The 20,996-nt window shown below is 44.3% G+C and overlaps 1 protein-coding gene across 1 annotated transcript in view; it reads left to right on the top strand.

Annotated features, from left to right (window-relative positions):
* The window catches only part of CERS3 (ceramide synthase 3), a 45,365-nt gene extending 40,952 nt beyond the window's left edge, over positions 1–4,413 (top strand). Inside the window, exon 12 of the mRNA XM_074964821.1 lies at positions 3,799–4,413. Within this exon, the coding sequence (XP_074820922.1) occupies positions 3,799–3,927 (129 nt within the window). The 3' untranslated portion in view covers positions 3,928–4,413. The remainder of the gene's footprint in view (positions 1–3,798) is intronic.
* Positions 4,414–20,996: the final 16,583 nt, after the last annotated feature.

Below are 20,996 nucleotides of genomic sequence, written 5' to 3'. Positions count from 1 at the left end.
GTGAGGAGGTGCTTAAAATTAAGTATATGCTTAAATGTTTTACCTAAATTGACACAGTCTGGCTTCACCAAACTACATTCTCCTTTAGCATTCAGCTGTATGAGCCTGTTCCAAAGCCTATTGACAGAGGCGGGGGTCTTTCAATTAACTTTAATGGGGTTTGGATCAGGCCCTATATTCTGATTTGATATTTATTTGTTTCCTAAATATTTCTGGTGGCAAAAATTAACCCCAGAAAATCTTTCTGCCTTTGACCATACAGACAAAGCACTAACAGGAAGTAGCAGAGGTGATCCGAATGAGATGAGATCTCATAAATTGCATGTGGGGGAAAGGTTGCTTTTCCTTTACTCTAACTGATGACATGCCAAGTTTATTCTACAGTATTTACACTAAGATTTGTTTGTTTTGGTCCCCTTTACATGTTGTTCAGGAAAAGACGAAAGAAGAGCCCCAGGAAGTTTATACTTTGTGACAAGACCAGTGGAGTTTATGCTTTAATTTTCTTTCGAGTCCTATATGTTTCTATTAAAACTTTATATATATAAAGGGGTTATAGGATTGCAGTCAGATAAGTTACTACTGTAGCGGTAATTTATTCTTATGTATGGATAAATTCTGCTGATGGACGGTGCCAGACTAACAGCCCTGGGGAATGAAATCATCAGTTATTCACAAAGCCGGTACAGGATGGGCAGAAACAGTGCAATCTTCCCCCATAGTGCACCCCATCTCTGACCTGGATGGAGCTGGAGTGGATGTCAGTTTCCAGCCCCATTTAGCCCTTGGTTGAGACTGAGAACAAAGGGGACCAACGTTTCAAGTCCAAATGTCCTTGCTATAGGAAATGTAACCGGAAGGCAAGTTATTTCATGTGTGGGAATATAAAAGCCATATTTAGCCACCCAATGCCCATTTATTTGTCATGGACTTCCTGCCACCGAACATGCACCTGCACACCAAATATGTAAGAATCACACACAGGGGCCCCTTCCCTGGTTACAAGCACCCACTCACCCCTCCCCGCAGAACAAATACTCCTCAGTCGGAGGGGCAGATGCTCAACTGGTGTAAACTGTCCTGGCTCCACTGAAGCCATTCGAGTGCTCAGGTACTCCTCTGCCAAAACTATTACGTTTAAAAGGAAGCAAAATTTGGTGTGCTTAAACCAAACCTTCACTGCTTGATCCCAACTCCTGAAAATGGTGTGGAGTTTTGCTTATGGTGAGGCGAGGCAAAAAGTGGAAAAGGAGTAGATTTTATGTATTATGCCAAATGTCATCAAATTGTCACTCTGTTCAGATGCTCTTTGCTTAGCTTCTTCTAAACCTCATTGTGATGTGTTGCAGCAGATGCCAGACGCCTGTTTTTAGCTGACAGGAGGGAGGTAGTTACCACCTGGCATGTTTTTTGGTCATCTGAGCAGGAAGAACGAAGGACCAGGTGTTCAACATTCTTCCTCTGAGGAAAAAACCCTCCCAAGCTATTTAGGAAAAAAGTCCCTCCCTTGCCCATCTGCCCCTTGTTCCAGAGAACAACACCTTCCTTTCTCACAGGCAGGGCCGGCTCCAGGCACCAGAAAACCAAGCAGGTGCCTGGGGCAGCAAATGTAAAAGGGCGGCAGGACGTCGGGCTCTGGGGCGGCAATCCGGCGGGAATTTGGTGGCCGCTCCGTCACAGCACGACTCTTCTTCAGTCACACCATGACTCCGCCTCTGTGTTCGGCGGGCAGGATTCCGCCTCCCCATTCGGTGGCAAGTTGGTATGGGGGTTTTTTTTTGCCTCTTGGGGCAGCAAAAATGCTGGAGCCAGCCCTGCTCACAGGGCTTTGAATATTTATATCGCTATTGCAGATACTGTAATTTTTCTAGTAATAAATCTGGCTCGGTTAATCTGTCTAAGACAGGAGCAGGGGGTTGTCTCTTGTAAATGAGGAGGTGATGCTCTTCCTTGCGCCATGGCACATGTATTTTGTGATTACTGAATTTCTAAGAACTAGGCAAACCCAGGAGACATTGAGATGCAAACAGGAATTCTGGAGCTGCAGTAGTTTACACCTATTAGTAACGGGCAACTTCTTAGCTCCTGCCTCTTTCTAACTCTATTAATAATGCTTAGCACGTACGTAATGTTTCTTTCATCTTCCCTGCACTTCACCATCATTAGTTAATCCTCACAATCACCTGGCATTTGTTATTACCGTTTTCCAAGTAGGGGAAATTGAAGCGCACAGAGGTCAAGAGACTTGTCAGGCCAAGACTACTTTGGGATCCATCAGGATGAAGGTGTTATCAGTGTTGGCCAATTATAGGCCAGGCATCTGTCTTTGAGTGGCATAGCAGCTCTGACACTTTCTAGAGTTTCCAGATCTCCTTGTCTATTTGGTGATCTGGATGTGAGACAGAGACTGCACTGACCTGTGTGATTGCTGGTGGTCTTCTGGTGATGGACAAAGATTAAAATGGCCCTCCTGATACCTCTAAACATGGCAGCAGTCTCTGATACCATTGGACATTGGGGTGTGAACATGTACAATGTCTCCATTGCTAATCAGCAACGAGCGTTCTTATATGGGGCATCAAAGGGGTTTGGCTTTGTTACCCCACTTGCAGGAAGGTTGTGAAGTATTTGGGGGAGATGATACTCAGCCCTCTATCCTCTCTGCAACAAACCCAGAGGATGATCTTCTGAGATGTGCCCAGTCTCTAGGAGATACTGAGGTTTCGATGAGTTGGCTGAGACTGGCTCCGTTCAGATAAAATGGAAAATGATGCTGGTTGACGGAGGGAATTGACAGAGGAGATGTTGGCAGTCGCATCTTCCCCTTTGATGGAGGAGCATGGTCCATCCTTTATTAACAGAGGTCAACCCCTCTGGTTGCTCCTGGGCGTCCTGGTATCTGCAGCTGCTGAGAGCACCTTTTTTCATCTTCATGTAAAAAGAAGGTTGCACCCTTTCCTGTTGGGTGGTGGGTCACACCACAGGTTTCATGCATTTTTACCCCACCGTTGGGTGACTGCAATATGCTCTACTTGGCGTGATACATGAGAACAACTTGGATAGCATGCTCCTCCTTTGGAGTATTTCATACCTAGTTCACATTATACCTGGGTGCCATAGATAGCACTAGCTTCCATTCTGTTTCCAGGGGTGATTCAAGGTGTTGGTTCTAATCTATTAAGTCCTATGTGTATTTGGTCCTGTGTCCATTAGAGACCATCTTTCCTTCCATCCCTTAGCCTGTCAGTTTAGAGCAGCCAGAACATTTAAACTGACGCTTAAGTCTCTACATTAGGCTAATGGCAGGAAGTTCTGAGCAAAAGACCTTCAGCCCTCATCTGACATTGGCCTTCCACTACTGGTCTCATGAAGCCCACATTTGATGACCTTCTGTGTTTGTTGCAAAACCATCTGCTCACACAGGCCTTTGCTGATGAGGGTGGAACATGGAGCGGTCGGTGATGAGTTGGCAAGTGGGCATGCTGTCATTTCTGGTGTGTCTTGTACACTATCTATACCGCTAGTGGTATTTATAAGTGTACTTGATAAATTAATAAATAAGTACAATTATTGGCTGGTATTTCCAAAGCCACCTAGAGGATCTGAATACCCAGTTCGCACTAAAATGAATGAGAATTGCTTATTCAAACCCCATTGTCCATTTTTGAAATTCTCATCCATTATCTTTACTGCCCTGCCAAATGGAAGCATATACTTTGTCTGACAGCAAGTGTCATACATGCAGTTTGTGATAGTAAGTATTTGCATGGGGTGACTGTGCTTTCTTCTTCTGTCTAGGACTTGAAAGATGACCGGAGTGATGAAGAGGAGGAAGACTCCCTCACCGATAATGAAGAGTGCACAAAGAATGGCAGCAAGAATGGCTGTGGGTTGAGCAGACACCAACTCTTAAACAACAATCATTAGATCCAAGCCTGCACCACCTCCTGCAGTGTGGCTTGCTGTGTCCTTAACCCAACCTACAGTATAGAGCTTAAAGTCAACAGGCTTACAAGAGTGTGTGATTGATTTATTGCTGGTTACTAGACCTGGAAGGAAGCCCATTTTAGAAAGGGGCGGGGGGGACTGCTTAACATGACAAAATGTGTTAATGACCAACTTTCTGAATTATTGCATACAAGTGTGTGAAAAACATACCTAGAATCTGTAAATCACTCTTGAAATGCTCAAGAATTTCAAAACGATCTCAGAACATTTAAAATCTAATGGATTTAGGCATACATTGCAAATCTGAGAAAAGCCAGGCAACTTTACCCGATAATTTTAGTGGCATTTCCATATATTTTTAGAAGAGTATAGCTGATATGAACCCCATTAAAGATCAGAATTGCAAGAGAAATCCAGAACACTAGGATATATTATCTAGCATTCTACGCATCCTGTTTGCATTTCAGCCCTTAGCACTGGGCTGCTGCTTGTGAATTACAACTAATTCCCATGTGGCTGGGGGAAGCTAGTAAGTAGGCTCTAGGGCTATTATTCAAGTTTATTGTTTGTGCCTCCCTGAAATGCCTCCTTCGCTTAACGAAGCAATTGTTAGATCCTTGCTCAAAAAATCCGTTCTTTGAAATGGCAGATAATCTCTCCAAATATCACCCATCTCAGGTCTTCTATTTTAGGAGAAGGTTTTCAAGAAAGTTGTGGCAAAAAAAAATAAATAAATCTCATTCATGAGTAGGGGTTGTAACCTTTTTGAGACTGGATTACTGTACTGAGTTCTGCAGGAGGTGACACTGTCAAACCACTCAGAAATCGCAGCTAGTGCAGGATGCAATGGCCGACTCCAGTCATTGGAGTCTTGCACAAAAAGAGCACTTGAGCTCCGAGCTTTCCAACCCTCTGGCCACCGACCACCTTCCAGGCGAAGTTTCAGGTGTTATTGACTTATAAAGCCCTAAATGATTTGGGTCCCACTGTTGTAGAGACAACTTCTGCCCATGTGGTTCTGCAGCCCTTTAAGTGGTCTGATTCACTCAAGCTAACAGCTCAGGAGAGTCAAAAGGGGCTACTAGCACGGGGTCCTCATTGAGAGGCTGTTGACTTTAATACTCTTCTCCCCATTCTGGCTGCAAGAGCCTGAATTTGGTGACCTATAGGGCACGCTGCAGAATTCACTTGTTTTCCCAGGCTTACCTTGGAAGAGGGAAGGATGAGTGAGGGGCTGGAGGATTTGCTGGGATGAGAAATGCTGCTAGGGGCTTGGGACTCACGTTTTGTGTTATAATAAGCTATGGGAGTGGTCTCTTATGGGGAGTAGAAATTGGGGGATGTCTGCCTGTGGTCTTTTGGACCTATGAAACTGTATTTAATTTTTGGGGGGAGGAGGAGAGAGTAGAGTGCCATGAGCAGTGGATGATGCTTTATGATAAATAAATGGAATTACACTAGAGAAGGAATCTGGCCTAGTGTGTTCTGGAAAGAGCAGGAAGCATACAAGGAAAAACACCAGTCGTTGGGATAGTCATTACTATATTTTATTCTTGCCAATGCTTGCACTGCTTGGGGTGAGTCGCCAGTTATCTCAATCTCTGCAGTATTCCCTTGTACTTCTTTGTACTTACTGTAGGAAATATCCTGAATGCTGCAAGAGATTGTATCTCACTGCCAGTACTTAACTCACCATCAGCAGCTGGCAAGTGTTTCTGGGCCATCCTTGCTTATAAATGCTTGCATCTAATAATTTAAATGCATTAAAATGGCTTTTTTCAGCAAAATGTGAACATAGGAAGTCCAGCAACAAACAGGCTATATGTTCCTTTATAAGAGCAGTGGATATATAGTAATATATTCTGCAAATGTTGAGTGATTCTGGGAGATAGCCAGTGCATATTTTTAAATTTTGATTCCAAAAATATTTTCTGATATCAAAAAGAGAGGAACCCATATTAAGAAAGAGAGAATACTAAACTCTTCCAGGGAGTGAGCCTGAATTTATAATGCAAGTTGTTGCCAACTCTTGCCATTCTTGCTTGGGCAAAATTTCCATTGAAATCGTTAGAAGTTCCTGGGAATTTTGTCTGGGTCAGAATTCTGGACTGCTCCTTAATGCATATCTCTGAACTGTCCCTTGTTAGAAGGGATATTCCCCACATTAGCCCCAAATATGCCTCTTCCCCACTCTCAACTTGCTTCATATCCTGCAAATTGTTAACAGGAATATTGAAGCAAGAAGCTGGCCTTATAAAGAATGTGATTCATGCTAACGAAATTAATTTCACATTGCTTCAAGATTCTTGTCCTGTCTTTTCCATGTCCCTTGGTTTGGATCTTTGTACCACAGTGTGTTCTGCATTTGGACCTGGGCAGGTTGAGAGGTCTGAAGTAATGGAGTTTAACCAGTTGAAGTTGTGAAGATGACTTTGCTATGACCTTTTGACCATATCAGAATATGAACAGTCAGCAATACTATAGCCTTGGGGTAAAATCCTGGCCCCACTGAAGTCAATGGGAGCTTTGCATTGACTTCAGTGGAGTCCGGATTTCACCCCCAGTCTAAAGTCAATGGTGCCACGAATTCACCCTTTGTATTTATGAAAAATGTCTATTATGCTGCTTCTATACCAGTTATTTAGACAGATAAAATAGAGTATCTAGCTATCGGATTATCTATTATCCCACTTTGGACCAGAGCTCTTGACTTCATGGGACTCATTGGTAATTAGTCTTTATCATGCCCTTTTTTATGATCGCCATTTTTATACTTCATGTCACTACTTTTGCCTTGTCATACATGTTGCAATCTATAAATAAACCTTTTAAAAATGTCTCCAAGTTTGAAATGCTCTTGGATCATTGTTCGTCTACCATCATTGGCCACTGTGAGGAGCAGTTTTCATTGAGATTATTCAGAAATCTCAAAAGTAAATTGCGCTGTTGAATTCTACAGCTGTGTGTGCGTGTGCACATGCCTCTGCTAGAGCCCTTTGTGTCTGTTACATTATGTCATGTTCAAGTATGGCTCTGGATAAGTAATAAAATATGGCAGTTAATAGGCAGACTTATTTTTACTTGGAATTTAATATCTATAAAATCTTAGCAATCTCATGGGGCGAGATCCTCAGCTGCAGCTAAGCTGCATTTCAGTGGTGCTGAAGGGGTGTGCGTAGATAGCTGTACACCCCCAATCCTGCACCGAGCTGGTCCCCTGGCTTGAATGCTGCTGTAACTTGCAGTGGCTGCCAACAGCCTCCAGGGGCTGTTCCATCAGCCAGAGGTTGTCAGGATGTAGGGATGCCCGAGCCATGCCCTTTTTCTCCCACTGCACTGTGCTGGCCATTGAGAGAGGAGGTAGTGTGAGAACCACCATGGTGGCACCACCTGAGGGTGCAAGGCTGACCCTCCTTTGGCCAACTAAGACAGCTTTAGGACAGCATTGCAGGGGTTATCTGGTTAATTGTGTAGCTGGAGAAGGAACTGTAATGTCTTGGAGACATAGCTTCCAGCCCCTTGACCAGGACTTTGAACTATCTTGAGAAGAGACTGCCTCCAGAGAATCTACCCCAGGATTTCCAGTGAGCCCAGGAGATGTGGGGAGTTTCGGGAGGGCGCTGTGAATGTGGATATGAGGCAGATGTAATACAGGTCAGAGTTATGAACCTTACTATTTAGAGCAGGGCAAACACCACAAGGAGTGTATGGGGAAGTTTCTTCCACATTTGAAAATGAATTCACTGTGACTGCGCTCCTGCCTATCATTTTATGTGAATATTCTAGCAAGTGAATTTACAGGCAGGAACGTTCCTAAAAACAGCAATTCTATGTGAAATTTTTGAATATTATGATTGATATTACAGCAGCGCCTGACTGTTCCAATCAGGGTCAGGTGCCCATTTCACATCATGCTCTCCAATCACAGAGTAAATTACCTTTCCCCTCTGAACAAACCAACTTCCATGGAAAGCACGTTTTGAACTCTCTCAAATATGAGTCACAGACTAGAAACCCGATTCTAACAGTGACAGTAATCCAATCGGATCAGAAACAATACCATGTGCTCTACATGTCACATCAAACCTAACCAATACCATTTGAATTGTGTATATCTAATTCTCACAACAAATTGCCTGAGTACCATTTACAGACCATGAACTATTTGCCAAGTAGTTTTAAATTACAAGTTAATTTGAGAAAAGTCATGAGCTGTTTCTCAATGGAAAGAGAGCAAAATTTATTCAGTCATCTATGATGCTGAGGCTCAGTGCTTTGACTTCAAATATTGTCTGTGGTCACCAATACAAAAGGAGCTCTTCTACTAAGAAGACCAGTGTCTCTGGCTGACTTTTATATTTATTTAATTGCTTTAGGTTCTGTTGTGCTTAATATTAAGACCCTTTATGAAACTATATAGAGACATCTAGATATAGATATATATTTGAGACAGATTGTACTACAATGATGTGGTATTGTAACTTTATAAGAAGCTCCTTTATGGGAGGATTTATGTGCATACGAGGATTTATGCTCATACATAGTTTAGAGTGGTTGTCACCTAAAAAGTCAACAGTTACCACAGTGTTATCAGAGATACCACAGTTATTTGCTATTGTAAGTAACAACATTAACTCTATTATTCTGTGCACTTCAGATAGCTTATAGAGAGATTGACTTCAATGGAGCTACCAGCTGAGGATCAGTGCAGAAATTCTTATTCTGTCCACTTTTGTCTCCCTGCAAGAAGATCATGTGGGCTCTGAGCAGATATCAGCTCAAACAAGTTTCTTCTTTGAAAACAACTGTTAAATTATGTCCTGCAATCCAAATAATGAAGTGAGGCAGAGTATTTGGGATCTGTCATCTGTATTTATTCACTTGTTACAATTACGACTAACAACTGAGTAGATAGAAAACAAATTGAGCAGGAGTATGTGAGTTTTGGCTATAAGCGAGTTGCAAACTGTGAAGAAAAATACATTGTGCCCATTTTGAAAGAAAACATAGTCTCCACAGGCACCTTCCCCCAGCTGCAGGCGCTTGAAACAACAGACAATCGGCCGACATAAACGAAAGTCCGTGCTGAGGATAAGAACATAACCTAGCCACAACTATGGCTCGATGAATCAGTTATCAAAGAGCTGGAAACCTTCCTATACGGAGCAGCAAAAGAATTGAGAATCTGTTTCTTTTGTCGTGTTTTGAAATCATTGAAACCATCACATTGTTTAAATTTTCCAAAGGTATATTGGGCTCTTCTTGCTCTGGTCCCTTCATCTTTAGCATCCAAGCTTGGGTATAGTACGGAGGGTCAGCTTTTCAAAAGCTGTCAGTGTTGGCCTCGCTCTGCTCCCATTTAAGCTGAGACAAGGCAGAGCTGAGCACTTCTGAAAACCTTACCTACAATAAGTTCTGAACCTCATCACTCTCTGATGACATCCACTGAAGTCATGTGACCCAATGGAGTAAGAATTTGGCCCAATGACGTTCCTGACTCATTCCAGTTGGTCTCCAACAAATGATGGGAGTGGCTGCAAAGTACCAAACTCCTGAGAAGCGGCCACAGACGTGCTCACTGTTGTGGCTTTTCTTGATTTTTATCACTCCCACTGGACACTACCAGTCACGTCTTGGATCGTTTTCTGCTGGCTATCTGCTTCTGAGCTTCGTTCCCTCTCTAATGTTTTTCATAGACCCTCCCGCACGAGTGACACTTGTTCCTTCTAGGTGCTATTGGCACTGGCTGAAGTGGGACAGCTGTACGTAGCTTGATAAAGTGTGAGAAGACTGAACGTTGTGCTGCATCAGCTTCGGCAAAGCCTTTGTGCAAGTCCTAAGTAATGTCTAATCCCATTCAGACATACCCTCGGCTGCTCAGGGCAGTGTCTGTAATGGCGTTACCCCAGAGATTCTTTCTAGCTTGGCCGGCTGCTTCCATCTGTTCCTTCTTGACATACCTAGTGTGTGTGATTCCACTTGTTTTCAATTGGTTGAAGGTAGGCAGCTGCTTCCTGCTGCTGCTGAGCTCCACGGTGCGTGAAATGTATCTACTGATGCTAATTTAGGTTTGGCGGAGCAAACATACAAAATCATTTGTCGATACCGTGCTCATGCACAATAATTAGCTTTTCTCTTTTTTATATGCTGTGCTTAAAATGGTGGCTTGCCAGGTTCCACTTTGACGTGTGCAATCTCTTCAATTCTACCCGAGCAATAGGCTAGTTCCCAAAGGCACGATGGGAACTTGATCAAGTACTTATACATGTGTATTCCCTTTTACTTGCAGGTGGAATGAGTGGCTCAAATGAATGAGAGGCACCAGAAGATCTTGAATGTTATAGGTATCAGATATAAGGACTATAACTATGAACTCCACAAGCATTTGGGGCTTCTTCAGACTTCAGTGTTGTGATGGCAAGGCCTTGCATAGCTCTTCTGCATGTTAAAGGCATGTGCAATTAAAGAGAGGGCACTAGGCACTGGCTGGTACAACCAAGCATCTTATTATGATAAGCTGGTACTTATGACCAAAAAAGTTGGGAACAATTGCCATCGATCAAGTGTAGCAAAGACAGTATGTGGCTGTATGTGCTTATTTAAGAAGAGAAATAAGAGAGGAAGATAAAAATCTGAATCAAGGGGAGCTTGAAATTTGACACACAGACAATACCTCTAAGAGACGTCCTTTATTTAAAGCATCAGGGAACACGGCAGAGAAATAGAAGATATTGTTGCAGAATATCAGCAGCTAGTATTTTTCAGCTTTGAATGGTAGCTTTGTCCTAGACTATTGGCTAAATCCAGCTAAGCCCACGTAGATTCCATGTAAAATCAGTCTGTCTGATACGCTCAGCCAGGGGTTCTCTATGTGAGGAAACAGCAGTGAAGCCAATGTAAGTAGTGGGAAAATGCCAGTTATTTTTTCCTGGGAAAACTTATGGGCTTGACATAGAAATTAGCGGGTTCTTTAGACTGTGTTATGTAGCAGAACAGACTAGATGATTGTAACGGTCCCATCTGGCCTTACAATCTATGAATGACAATACCTGGAAAATGTAAATAAAATCTTTCCCTAGAGGCACAGCTGGTTAACAAGTTTCATTCAAACACATGCAGGTTATTCTTTGGGGATATGAATAGGAAAATGCAGCCGAAGAACTCTTTCTGAGCTCAGTTTCTATGTTGCCCTAGGAAACAAACCTTATCACTATGTTTAGATTTTCATGAACAAAAGTTGCGATCTACGAATCTCAGCCCCCATTACAGTAGTATCTAAGGGCCTTTCAACGCCCCTGCGAGGTTGGGAAGTGCTATTCCTATTTTCCAGGGGAAGAAGTGAGGCATACCCGGGTCATACAGGAAGTCTGTTGCAGAGCCAGGAATTGAACTCCGATCTGAGCACCAGGCAAGCACTCCCCTCTTCTCCTTTTTGACCTTGGGTAGGTCATTTAATTCTGCATGTCTCAGTTCTCAATTGACAAAGGGGATAGTGCACTCTTCCTAGCAAGAGCTGGCTCTCACTATCTGGTCCAGACCTAACACAACACAGTGCCTATCTGATTAGGGGGTTTCTAGGCACAACCATAGTACAACTAATTAATACCAGTATATATGATCTATAAGGCTGTGAATATTGTACTGTTTGATTCAATTATAACAGCAGCATCTCCACCAGAGAACAAATTTCTGTTCCTAGAATTGCAAAATTCAACCTGCAGATAGTCATTGAGCTTCAGTGTCAAACGTCTTGTCTAAATCTGAACATTAATTTATCCCTAAAACCTCAGTCTTCGGTCCTTATTTCATATCCCCTTCTGATTCTGTTGTTCCTCTCCTTTATAGCCTGCCAGGTATGAAGGGGGAATGATCAGTATATCAGGAGAGTCAAGCTAATGTAATGACAAAGTGGAATTCAAGAAGGTGGCAGCAATAAAGGCAAATATGCTGATTGGAAATCTAGGACACCTGATTGTGTCTAGAGATCAATATAAGGGCCTTAAGGAGGTACCAAGCTCTGCAAAGAGAGTTAAAAGTTCTTGTTTAGATCTCCCCCCACACACACTTTCTTGGGCTTCCTAATATATTGGTTATGTCTGTCCAATGTAGCCAGTGTGGCTATATTAAAGACTTCTCCAAAACCAAAGTCTACGTGTTGGCTTGCTCCTCCTCCTGCCCAATTCTCAGGTAAAAAGCGTAGTCTGTCACTCTCCTGTCATTTCTATGTCTGCCTGATGTTTCTAGGAACATAGGGATTGCCAGGCTGGATCGGACCAGTGCGCTCATCTAACTGTCTGCTTCAGAGGAAAGTGTAAGAAGTGGGATAATCTGCCCCCACCCCCTATGGAGGTCTGATCCCAATCCCTAAGAGTTAGAGATTGGTTCATGCCCTGAAACATGAAGCTTGGTCTCCTGATACTTTTTTTAGCATCAACTATTATACCTCTGGGTATCCTTGTTGATTCAGGTGAATGTCCAGTCATTCTCTGAGTCTCCTCTATCTGGTGGGAGCTGTGCCTAACATGCATGAGATGCTGCTTTGTTCAACCCCAGACAATTTCTTGGTGTACCAAGTACCCAGCCCACATGTCAAATCACGTCATGCCTCATGAGTGGTTTGGTCATCTGCACAGCTGTTCAGCCCTGTCAGCTATCGCAGCGCTATCCCCCATCTCTTCTAAATACTATCTTGTAGCACTATGGTATGTATTGTGAGGGAAACACTCTGATTGCTAAGTTACAACCTATTCCTATAGATCACAGGGGGAGTAGGGGGGATGCCATAAAGTGCTATGACTTGACCGGAGAAAAAGTCCTTTGGCCAGAAAACTAGAACACCTGTGGGAGAAAAAATACACCTACTTTCCACCCTGTCATCTAAGTATAGCAAGATCTTAAGCGGTGGAGAGGAAGTAAAGCCCTGACATTAATCCCTTGTCAAAGAAAGGGATTCCCAATCAAGCAAATGGATGTGATCAAAGTCAGCCTAATCTTCACCCCAGCTGACCATATAGAACTCCAAGTAGGGCTCTGAGAGGGTTTTTTTTATTAACTGAAGTCCCCTCTGTGGGATTACTTGAAGTTGCTGGCTTGTTAGAAGACAAAGCTGAAAGAACTGGTCTGAGCTTCAACATATGACTTTGCAAATATAAAGTCATAACAATTCACATAGGATAACATTGTTGATGTTCTGATAGTCCAGAGATTTATGAAAATACCTTCTGTTTACTCAGCTGGAAACACCCCTGTTCTTCTGGAGTTTTGTTACCCCATAAAGCATTCAGAGGAGACCCCACAATCATTTCAAAGTCAAAAACATTAAGTGGAATAACAAGTGTAAACCCTAGTAGTCTTGTCTTTGAAGTACAGGAGGCATTTCTTGGTACAGCGATGGCGTACTACTGTGATCTGTGGAGAGGGGTAGGGAAAGAATTGGCCTCCAGACTGTTGTTTTAGGTGTAAATGTAAAGTCCATATTTTTTTATCACTACAAAAGAAGCTGGTCAGATATGAGCAGAAAAACAATTGTAAGGGGCTGGTCAAATTCCAACTGAAGTCCAAAGGACTTTCCATTGACATTGATGAGAATTGGATCCCATGTTAAGTAATCAGGTAAGACAATAAACAACAGCCCTGCATAAAACTGAGTCTAGCTAGCAGTAACTGCTCCCTTCAGCACTCAGACCTGGTCTGCAGGAAGTTCTAAAACATTCCTCTTTTAAAGCGAAGCACTTAGCCAGAATTCCCTCTTACCATGTCCTATATTTTATAACGTTCAAATTTAACACTATGCTTCCTAGGATGGTCTTCATTTCAGAATCAGGTACCTGTCAGGTCACCAGGTGAGGGTTAGAGAGTGGAGAGGGAAAGGAGTGGTGAAGGATGGGGACTGGGAACGGAGTTTGTGAGTAGGCAGCAGAAGGGGTGCTGTGAGTCAGACACTGGGGTGGAATTGGGAGGAGAATTATTACAACTTTCAAGATCTTAGCAGAGGAAGTGGAGGAGGAGGTGACAGAGAAGAGGATTGCAGGAGAGACTGAAGGGACAGGACTGTGAGGAGTAGCTACACAGGAAGTGAGCAGGGAGAAATGAGGTTGCTTAAAAAGGAAGAGAACAGTGCTGGGGCGAGAGAGAACTTTCAGTTCCAAGGTCACCACAGTCAGGGGACTTTCTCCAAATGTGCTGAGCAGAGGTGGAGAAAGCAGGGGCAAAGCCAAGGGTGGAGTCTCAAGGGACAGAGAGCATGGCAGGGAAGGGAGTTAACACACTCCTGAGATTCCCAGAGAAAACTTTTACCTCAGCCAAGACTAGCCTGTCGTAACACAAACCCGCTGTCGCCTTTAAGAGCAGTCTAGATCTCCCTCCCTCAGACTGGTGCCATCACTGTGTCCTAGGTGTCGTCTTGATCCTGTCTCTCATTTATACACACATCTCTTTCCTGGGGAGTATTTCCTGCTCTGAATAAATGAATCAGGAAATTATATATGTTTAATCCTCACCTCTGGCTGCCGCTGTCTGAGGAGGGATTGTGTAAGACATCTCCACAAGGGCACGATAGAGGGCCCCATCAAGGCACCTTTGAATGCAAATTCTTCTTTGATTTAGGCCTTGACTGAGGGGGCTGGGGGGAGGGAGGGAGCTTGCCAGGAAAAGTTGATTCTCCAATGTGGTGTTTCGATTCCATCTTCATCTGACTTTTATTATTGCTGAGCATCCAGGATTGGCTGCCATGGTTACCGTTCTGTATCTCTGGTTGGCTGTGTTCGGTTCCTCTGGTCCACCTGCTTTGAGACTGCTCTAACCCCAGTCCCCCGGACAAGTTAACTACATGACGCGCCCTCTGGGATCCGACCTGCTGGGAAAGTGTTGGCGTTGGGTGGATAGATATTGCTGAACAAGAAATCTTGGGAGCCAATCTGACTCCTTTCTCCTCAGCCACTGAGGGGCCCCAATGCAGCAAAACCAGTGCTGCCAACTCACCTGACTATTTTTCATGAGTCATTGGCCTTTGGGTGAGGCTCGAGCACGTCTGGTGATGTGAGAGGCTCTGCTCCTCACGTAGGGTTACCACCTTTGAAATGCAAAAAAAAAAAAAAGAAAAGAAAAAAAAAGGCACTCCGCCTCACAAGGCAAGCCCTTCTCAACCCCCCCCCTCACCAGCCACTGGAAGATAACACATTTAGCTAAGTTTGATAACATTGCACATCTCCTCACTCTCACGGGACTCAAACCTTCTCTCACACAGTGCACTTACACGTCGGTGGGCAGACAGCTGCTGTATTTTCAACCATTTTGATCTGTTATCACTTAAACTGCGGAAGTGGGAACACTGCAGCCTCTGTAGCTGGACACAGAAACTTTTAACACCAGATATCCCAGTGTATTGTGATAAGGCAAATCTGTTTTGCTTAATTTGTGTTTTGATGTTTATATTGTATAATATGTAATTAATAAATTTTTGACATGAATGAAACATTTTGATAAGGTTTTTGAATCAAAATATTTTGGAAACTTTCATCCTGTGAAGTATTTTGAGCTGTTGACTTTGTCCCAGTTGGGACAACAAACACATTTTGAAATGTCAGGATTTTCTGTAGACAAAAATTCTCTTTTCCAGCCAGTTCTATTCCATGGAGGAAATTTCTTCCTAGAGGTGGCTCATGCTCTGGAGAATGAGGGCTGGCTCCCATTTTTATCTCACCCTACTCTGTGTATCTGTGGCTTCCCTATGCATGCCTGATCCTCCCTTGAATCTCACTGACTTATTTGTCTGCTCTCCCTTGCTTGCTATAATTCCTTCAGGCTGAGACATTCAAAGCTGCCTAGGAGATTTGAATGATTCCCATGATGAAGGCAAGAAGAAAGCCACCAAGTTGTTTGCCTCTGTAATAACACCCTGCAGAAGTGAGTTCCACAGGTTGGTAATACATTATACAAAAGATATTGGGTGGAATTTTGAAGAGCATTTAAATTACTTAGCAGATAAGTCAATGGGATGTGTGCACCTAGATCATCTAGGCACTTTGGAAAACCTCACCCATTTCCTGTAATCTTTTAAAAATTTAATTCCTGCTTCAGTATGAATTTACCATGGAGCACTTTCCACTCAATGCAGCCCCTTTTGAAAGAGAGTTTTCTACACTGAAAAGCTCAGTTATGGGCATGCCTGGGGATAGGATGTTAATGTATCCTTTCCCTCCAATCTCCCAAACGGGGTCCTCAGATCTCCCAAACGGGATCCTCTCTCTCCATCAAGAATTCCCTTTAGCACTTCTCTATGCTGGTCCCTTTGTCCTACTTCAATGGAAGAGAGGCAGGCTCAAGTTTCTCTTCATTGACAAAGAGAAAAGGAGGACTTGTGGCACCTTAGAGACTAACCAATTTATTTGAGCATAAGCTTTCGTGAGCTACAGCTCACTTCATCGGATGCTCACGAAAGCTTATGCTCAAATAAATTGGTTAGTCTCTAAAGTGCCACAAGTCCTCCTTTTCTTTTTGCGGATACAGACTAACACGGCTGCTACTCTGAAATCTCTTGATTGACAGTTCTGCAGAGCCAATCAAAGCCACTGCAGCTCTGTGGTCTGTTTAGATAGCAAAGTAGAATTCTGAGAGCATCTCCCAAAGATCCGCAATGCTGCAAACTCTTTGTGACAAACACACTCCGCAATTTTTCAGGAATGTTTTAGATTTTTAAACATTTTTAACCCTTTAGGGATTTTTTTGTTGCTCACACGGCAGTTGGAGCTGGATTATATGAGAGTGGTAGCCTAGGTGACCCTGCTTCAATTCCCTCCTCCTCTGCCACAGATTTTTTTTTATGATCCTGGGTAAGTCACTTAGTCTCCCTGTGCCTCCATTCTCTGTCTGTAGCAGGGAGATAATAGCACTGTCCTGTCTCACAGGGGTGTTGTGAGAAGAGTTACATTCAGAGTGCGAGGCTGTCCGATACTGCAGGGATGGGGGCCAGATAAATACCAATGGAGACAGATGAGAGCTTGAATACTGTAATCCCACATTTTCTTCCTCCTTCCCATTCTCCTCCTGCCTGTTTTTTGGCTCTATCCCTCCTCTAGTGAGGTGACTGTACCAGATCTGCTCTGCCCTTTGATCTCAGCACATTCTGTTCTCTTTAACTGGGACAACTCAGGGTCCCGAGACACACACAAGATTTTACCCTGAACTTTACAGGGGTTAATTTTCTGATCATCCTCCATCCTTGTGAGCCCCGTTGCTTGATGATGATGCCAGTGCCTTACATTTCCATAGCAGCATGTATCCCAAATCCCTGTTTTAGATTATGGAGCATAAAGATCCCCTTATTCTCCCACATAGGGGCTATCCTGAGGATGATCAAGCTGGACCAGTGCTGGTCATAAAGAAGATCTGTGGCCTCTATTCATTAGGATTCACAGAGTTTGAGAAGGGGTGGTGCAGGTGCTTAGGCAAAAAGTGTTCTCCCCTCTTTCAGCATCCACTTTGGATCTTCCCATGCAGGGACTGTGGGGCTTGCAGTAGTGACTCCCAGTGAGGCAAGAGAGGAGCCCAGAGGTGGAGAACTCAGCACTTCCCAAATATGATGTGGCTGGTGGGGTTTTGCAGGAGGAGGAGTTCTGCTGACCCCTGATTGCCCTGGTGGGAAGGGTATTCAGTTCTGGAGCTGCCAGCCAGCTGCATAGATGTCCTCAGCATCAAATATGATGTGGCTGGCGCTCGGCTGTGACAGCCCTATGCAAGGACACTGAGGGAGGCAGAGCCCAAGCACTTGATCGCACAGCTGCAATGTTGCATTAATGCATGGCCTTGTTAGAATGACGTTGGCAGCATGGAGCAGATTCTGGCCATGTTTATACCTGAAGGCTGCTTTACCTGGTCTGAGGATGCAGCCTGGCCCGAAGCAGTCCCAGGCTTGGGGAAGCCCAAAGGCCGCTAAAAGCTACTCTGGTGCCCAATTTTCTTGAGCTGCATCAAGCCCTACTCAGCCAGTGCGGAGGACTGGAGCCTTAGGCTGTGAGCTCCATGGGCAGGGGCTGTGCCTCCATTTGTATCTTGTACAGCGCCGAGCATGACGGCAGCATGTAACAAAGGGTAATGTTGGGGGATGGGGGGGAAGTGCCCTAAATTCATTCCAACACACCCCTGTGACTGGGCTCAGACAGGTGGCCGGCTGGGCTAGTGCTGTCACGGGGTGGGGATCCCTAGCTCTCCACTGGGGCCTCCTCTTTGTCTTTTTCTGGGCTAAGTGGTTTCTTGCCAGTTATTCTCAGCCTGTACAAGTGCACCTCCTGCCACCGGGGCTCCTTGCACGTAGTGGGCTGCTTGGCTGAGATGGTTCCTCATCTCCTTTGGGTGGTTCCTGACAGCTCAGCTCTGCTGGTTTATTGCTCTAACATGCATCTTCCGCCTTAGAAAGGCTGTGGAACCAGATTCTGCTCTCATTTGCACCAGTGTTAATCCAGAGTCTCTCCACTACAGACAGTGGAGTGAGTCTACCTGTATACTGATGTAACAGAGCAGAATCTGGCCCAGGGTGACTGAGCTACCTGAGACAATTTACCTTGCACGTTGCATGGCACGTTCTCTGTTAGCTACACAATAAGTGAGTTAGAAAGGGACCAAACTGTGTATGAAGGGCAGGGAAGAAAAACCGTACATGGAGGGCAGGGTGACGTGTGGGCTGGAGCAGCTGGACATCTGATCACGCTGGGCTTGGCTGTCTGCATCTGTAGACAATATCATGGGAAATCCTTGGGAGTCCCAATCATTTGGCACCTCTCGCTTTATCCTGTATGACTGACATTGCCAAGGCAGATAACCACAAGCTTTAGCCTTCTATAGCAGCAGCCTGCATGTCCCCTGCTCTAGGACAGCTCATTGTCTCTGTTTCCCTTCTGGCTCTTAGGTGAATTACACCCCCCCGCCCCCCAGGTCCCATGTGGCCTGGTTTATTAAGACATGACACATCCAATATATACAGGTCCCTTGTCCTTCTTAAGCAGGAGCAGTTCCTCCCTGGGCAGCAAGGGGGGGTTCCCTATCAGACCCCAGTGGCACCTTAACCCGTTCCAGACCCAGCTCACTCTGTGCTACCTTCTGGGGTTAATTAGCTCCACATGGCTGTCCTGTCTTGAACATTCTCTCTGCAGGCCTTTGCTTCTCTTCGGGGTGGGGTTGGGGACTCTTACTGTGGCTTTTCGGTGACGTCTGTAACTTGAAATTGTGATGCTGGGGGCAGGGTGGGTTTTTTTTTTTTATGTACTACACCTTTAAATGTCTAAGGAGTCTGCCTGTGTGCAGAGACAGCAGCTGTTTTGTTCAGCGGATGCTGCAGAGGCAGTATACACAGTTTTTTTCTGGAAAATCCATCCTGGCTTTTCTTTGTTTCATTGTTCCCTCGAATCTAAAACAATAAATCACTCAGACAGAAAGGATCTGGGGATGCCCCTGTGCACAGAAATTAAAGCTCACTCTCCACAGGTGTCCGACTTGCACATCCCTGCTGCAGCAGGACCTAAGCAATCACGCACTGACGTACAATGCCGACACGTGCACTGAAATAGCTACACCCTTAAGATCAACAAATGGTTATTAAGCAGGATGGTATTAATTTATTTTGTTTGGAATGTGGTGACGCCTTGGATCCCCAGTCCTGGACGAGGATCCTGTTGTGCTAAATGCTATACAGACACCGCACAAAAAGACAGACCCTGCTCCAAAAAGCTTACTATCAAAATAAATGGGGTGAATATGAAATGAACATCTCAACTTTTAGTGTGGCTGCCTAGAACCATCACGTCGTTTTCTGTGACACCGAGTGACTGTTCACAATTATATCTGTCAAGCGCCTGATCCAAAGCCAATAGAGAGACTCTGATTTCACTGGGCTTTGGATCCAGGCTGTAGTTCATTAGGCTACACCTCCCTGAGTCCCTGATGGAACACGGAGTCCTGTTCAGACCAACATTTGGGGAATGGAAAACGCAAGGGAAGCTTCCTGCCCATGACTGAAAATCCCCAGTCAAGTGTGGGGTTACTGATGCTGGAAGCTCCTTTTGTTCAACACTGTGTGCAAAGCCAATGAACTTCCCCTGTGTAACAGAGCACTGGGAATAAGGGTGTTTAAAACATGTGAATAGTACCTCAGATGTATTACGATCTTACCTATTAGTCTAGTAATTTACTTACTGTAATTTGAAATGGATATAACTCTGTCCCATCAAATGACAGACTCTAGATATTAGAGACAGCAAGGATGAAACTGATCATCCAGGCCATCTGCCTACCAGTGCAAAGGATTCTGGGTGTGTGAGGAAATAGATTTTGTCTTTCATCAGAATGAATAGGGAAGAGCTGCAGGCTCTTGGAATAGTGAAAATGTACTTGGTGCCTTAATCCCAAAATATCGATCTGTGTAATCAAAATATTTAAAGAGATCCCAGCTAAATTCCACCACCCTGCACGTGTTATAGGTGAGTATGGTAAAGCCGAGCTGTCTCTTTGGACTGGACACGGTTATTAAAAGAAAACGCACACTGTAGCTTGGGTCATCTGATTAGTTAGCTATTGCTAAAGCAGACCACCAGGTGGCACCAGAGTGACATTGCTCCCCACAAAAAAAACTTGGCTACTATACAGCGTATTTGTTATAAAACGCTTAATTATTTTCTCTTCACAACAAACAAAGAATATTTGTTTAGACTGAGTTGTGGAAACGGTTTTTACAGCTGGCAAGAACCACTTGGCGTACCTGTCACCCACAAGGCACCGTCCAGTAGCTCCATGCCAGACTGGCACTGCACGCTTTATCTATAAGGATGGATCAGGCTGTATATACTTACATCAAGAGTTTTATATGAAGTCTGCACTGCAGACATGTCCTCTTCCAGAAGGACTCACACGTAGCGACTCAGATTTCCCTTACAGTGCAGCTAGAGTCCGGAAAGTGTCTCTCTCAGAATGGCTTGGTAGCAGTCCACATTTATTCTGTCTCTCCTTCCAGAGGAAGAGCCAGATTTGAATGGTGATATCTTTAAATGCATGTCGCCCAG

Source organism: Natator depressus, chromosome 10, assembly GCF_965152275.1.
Source record: "Natator depressus isolate rNatDep1 chromosome 10, rNatDep2.hap1, whole genome shotgun sequence".
In the NCBI taxonomy this organism is placed as follows: Eukaryota; Metazoa; Chordata; order Testudines; family Cheloniidae; genus Natator; species Natator depressus.
Note: the sequence above shows the minus strand (reverse complement) of the source record. Positions and strands in the feature narration are given on the sequence as shown.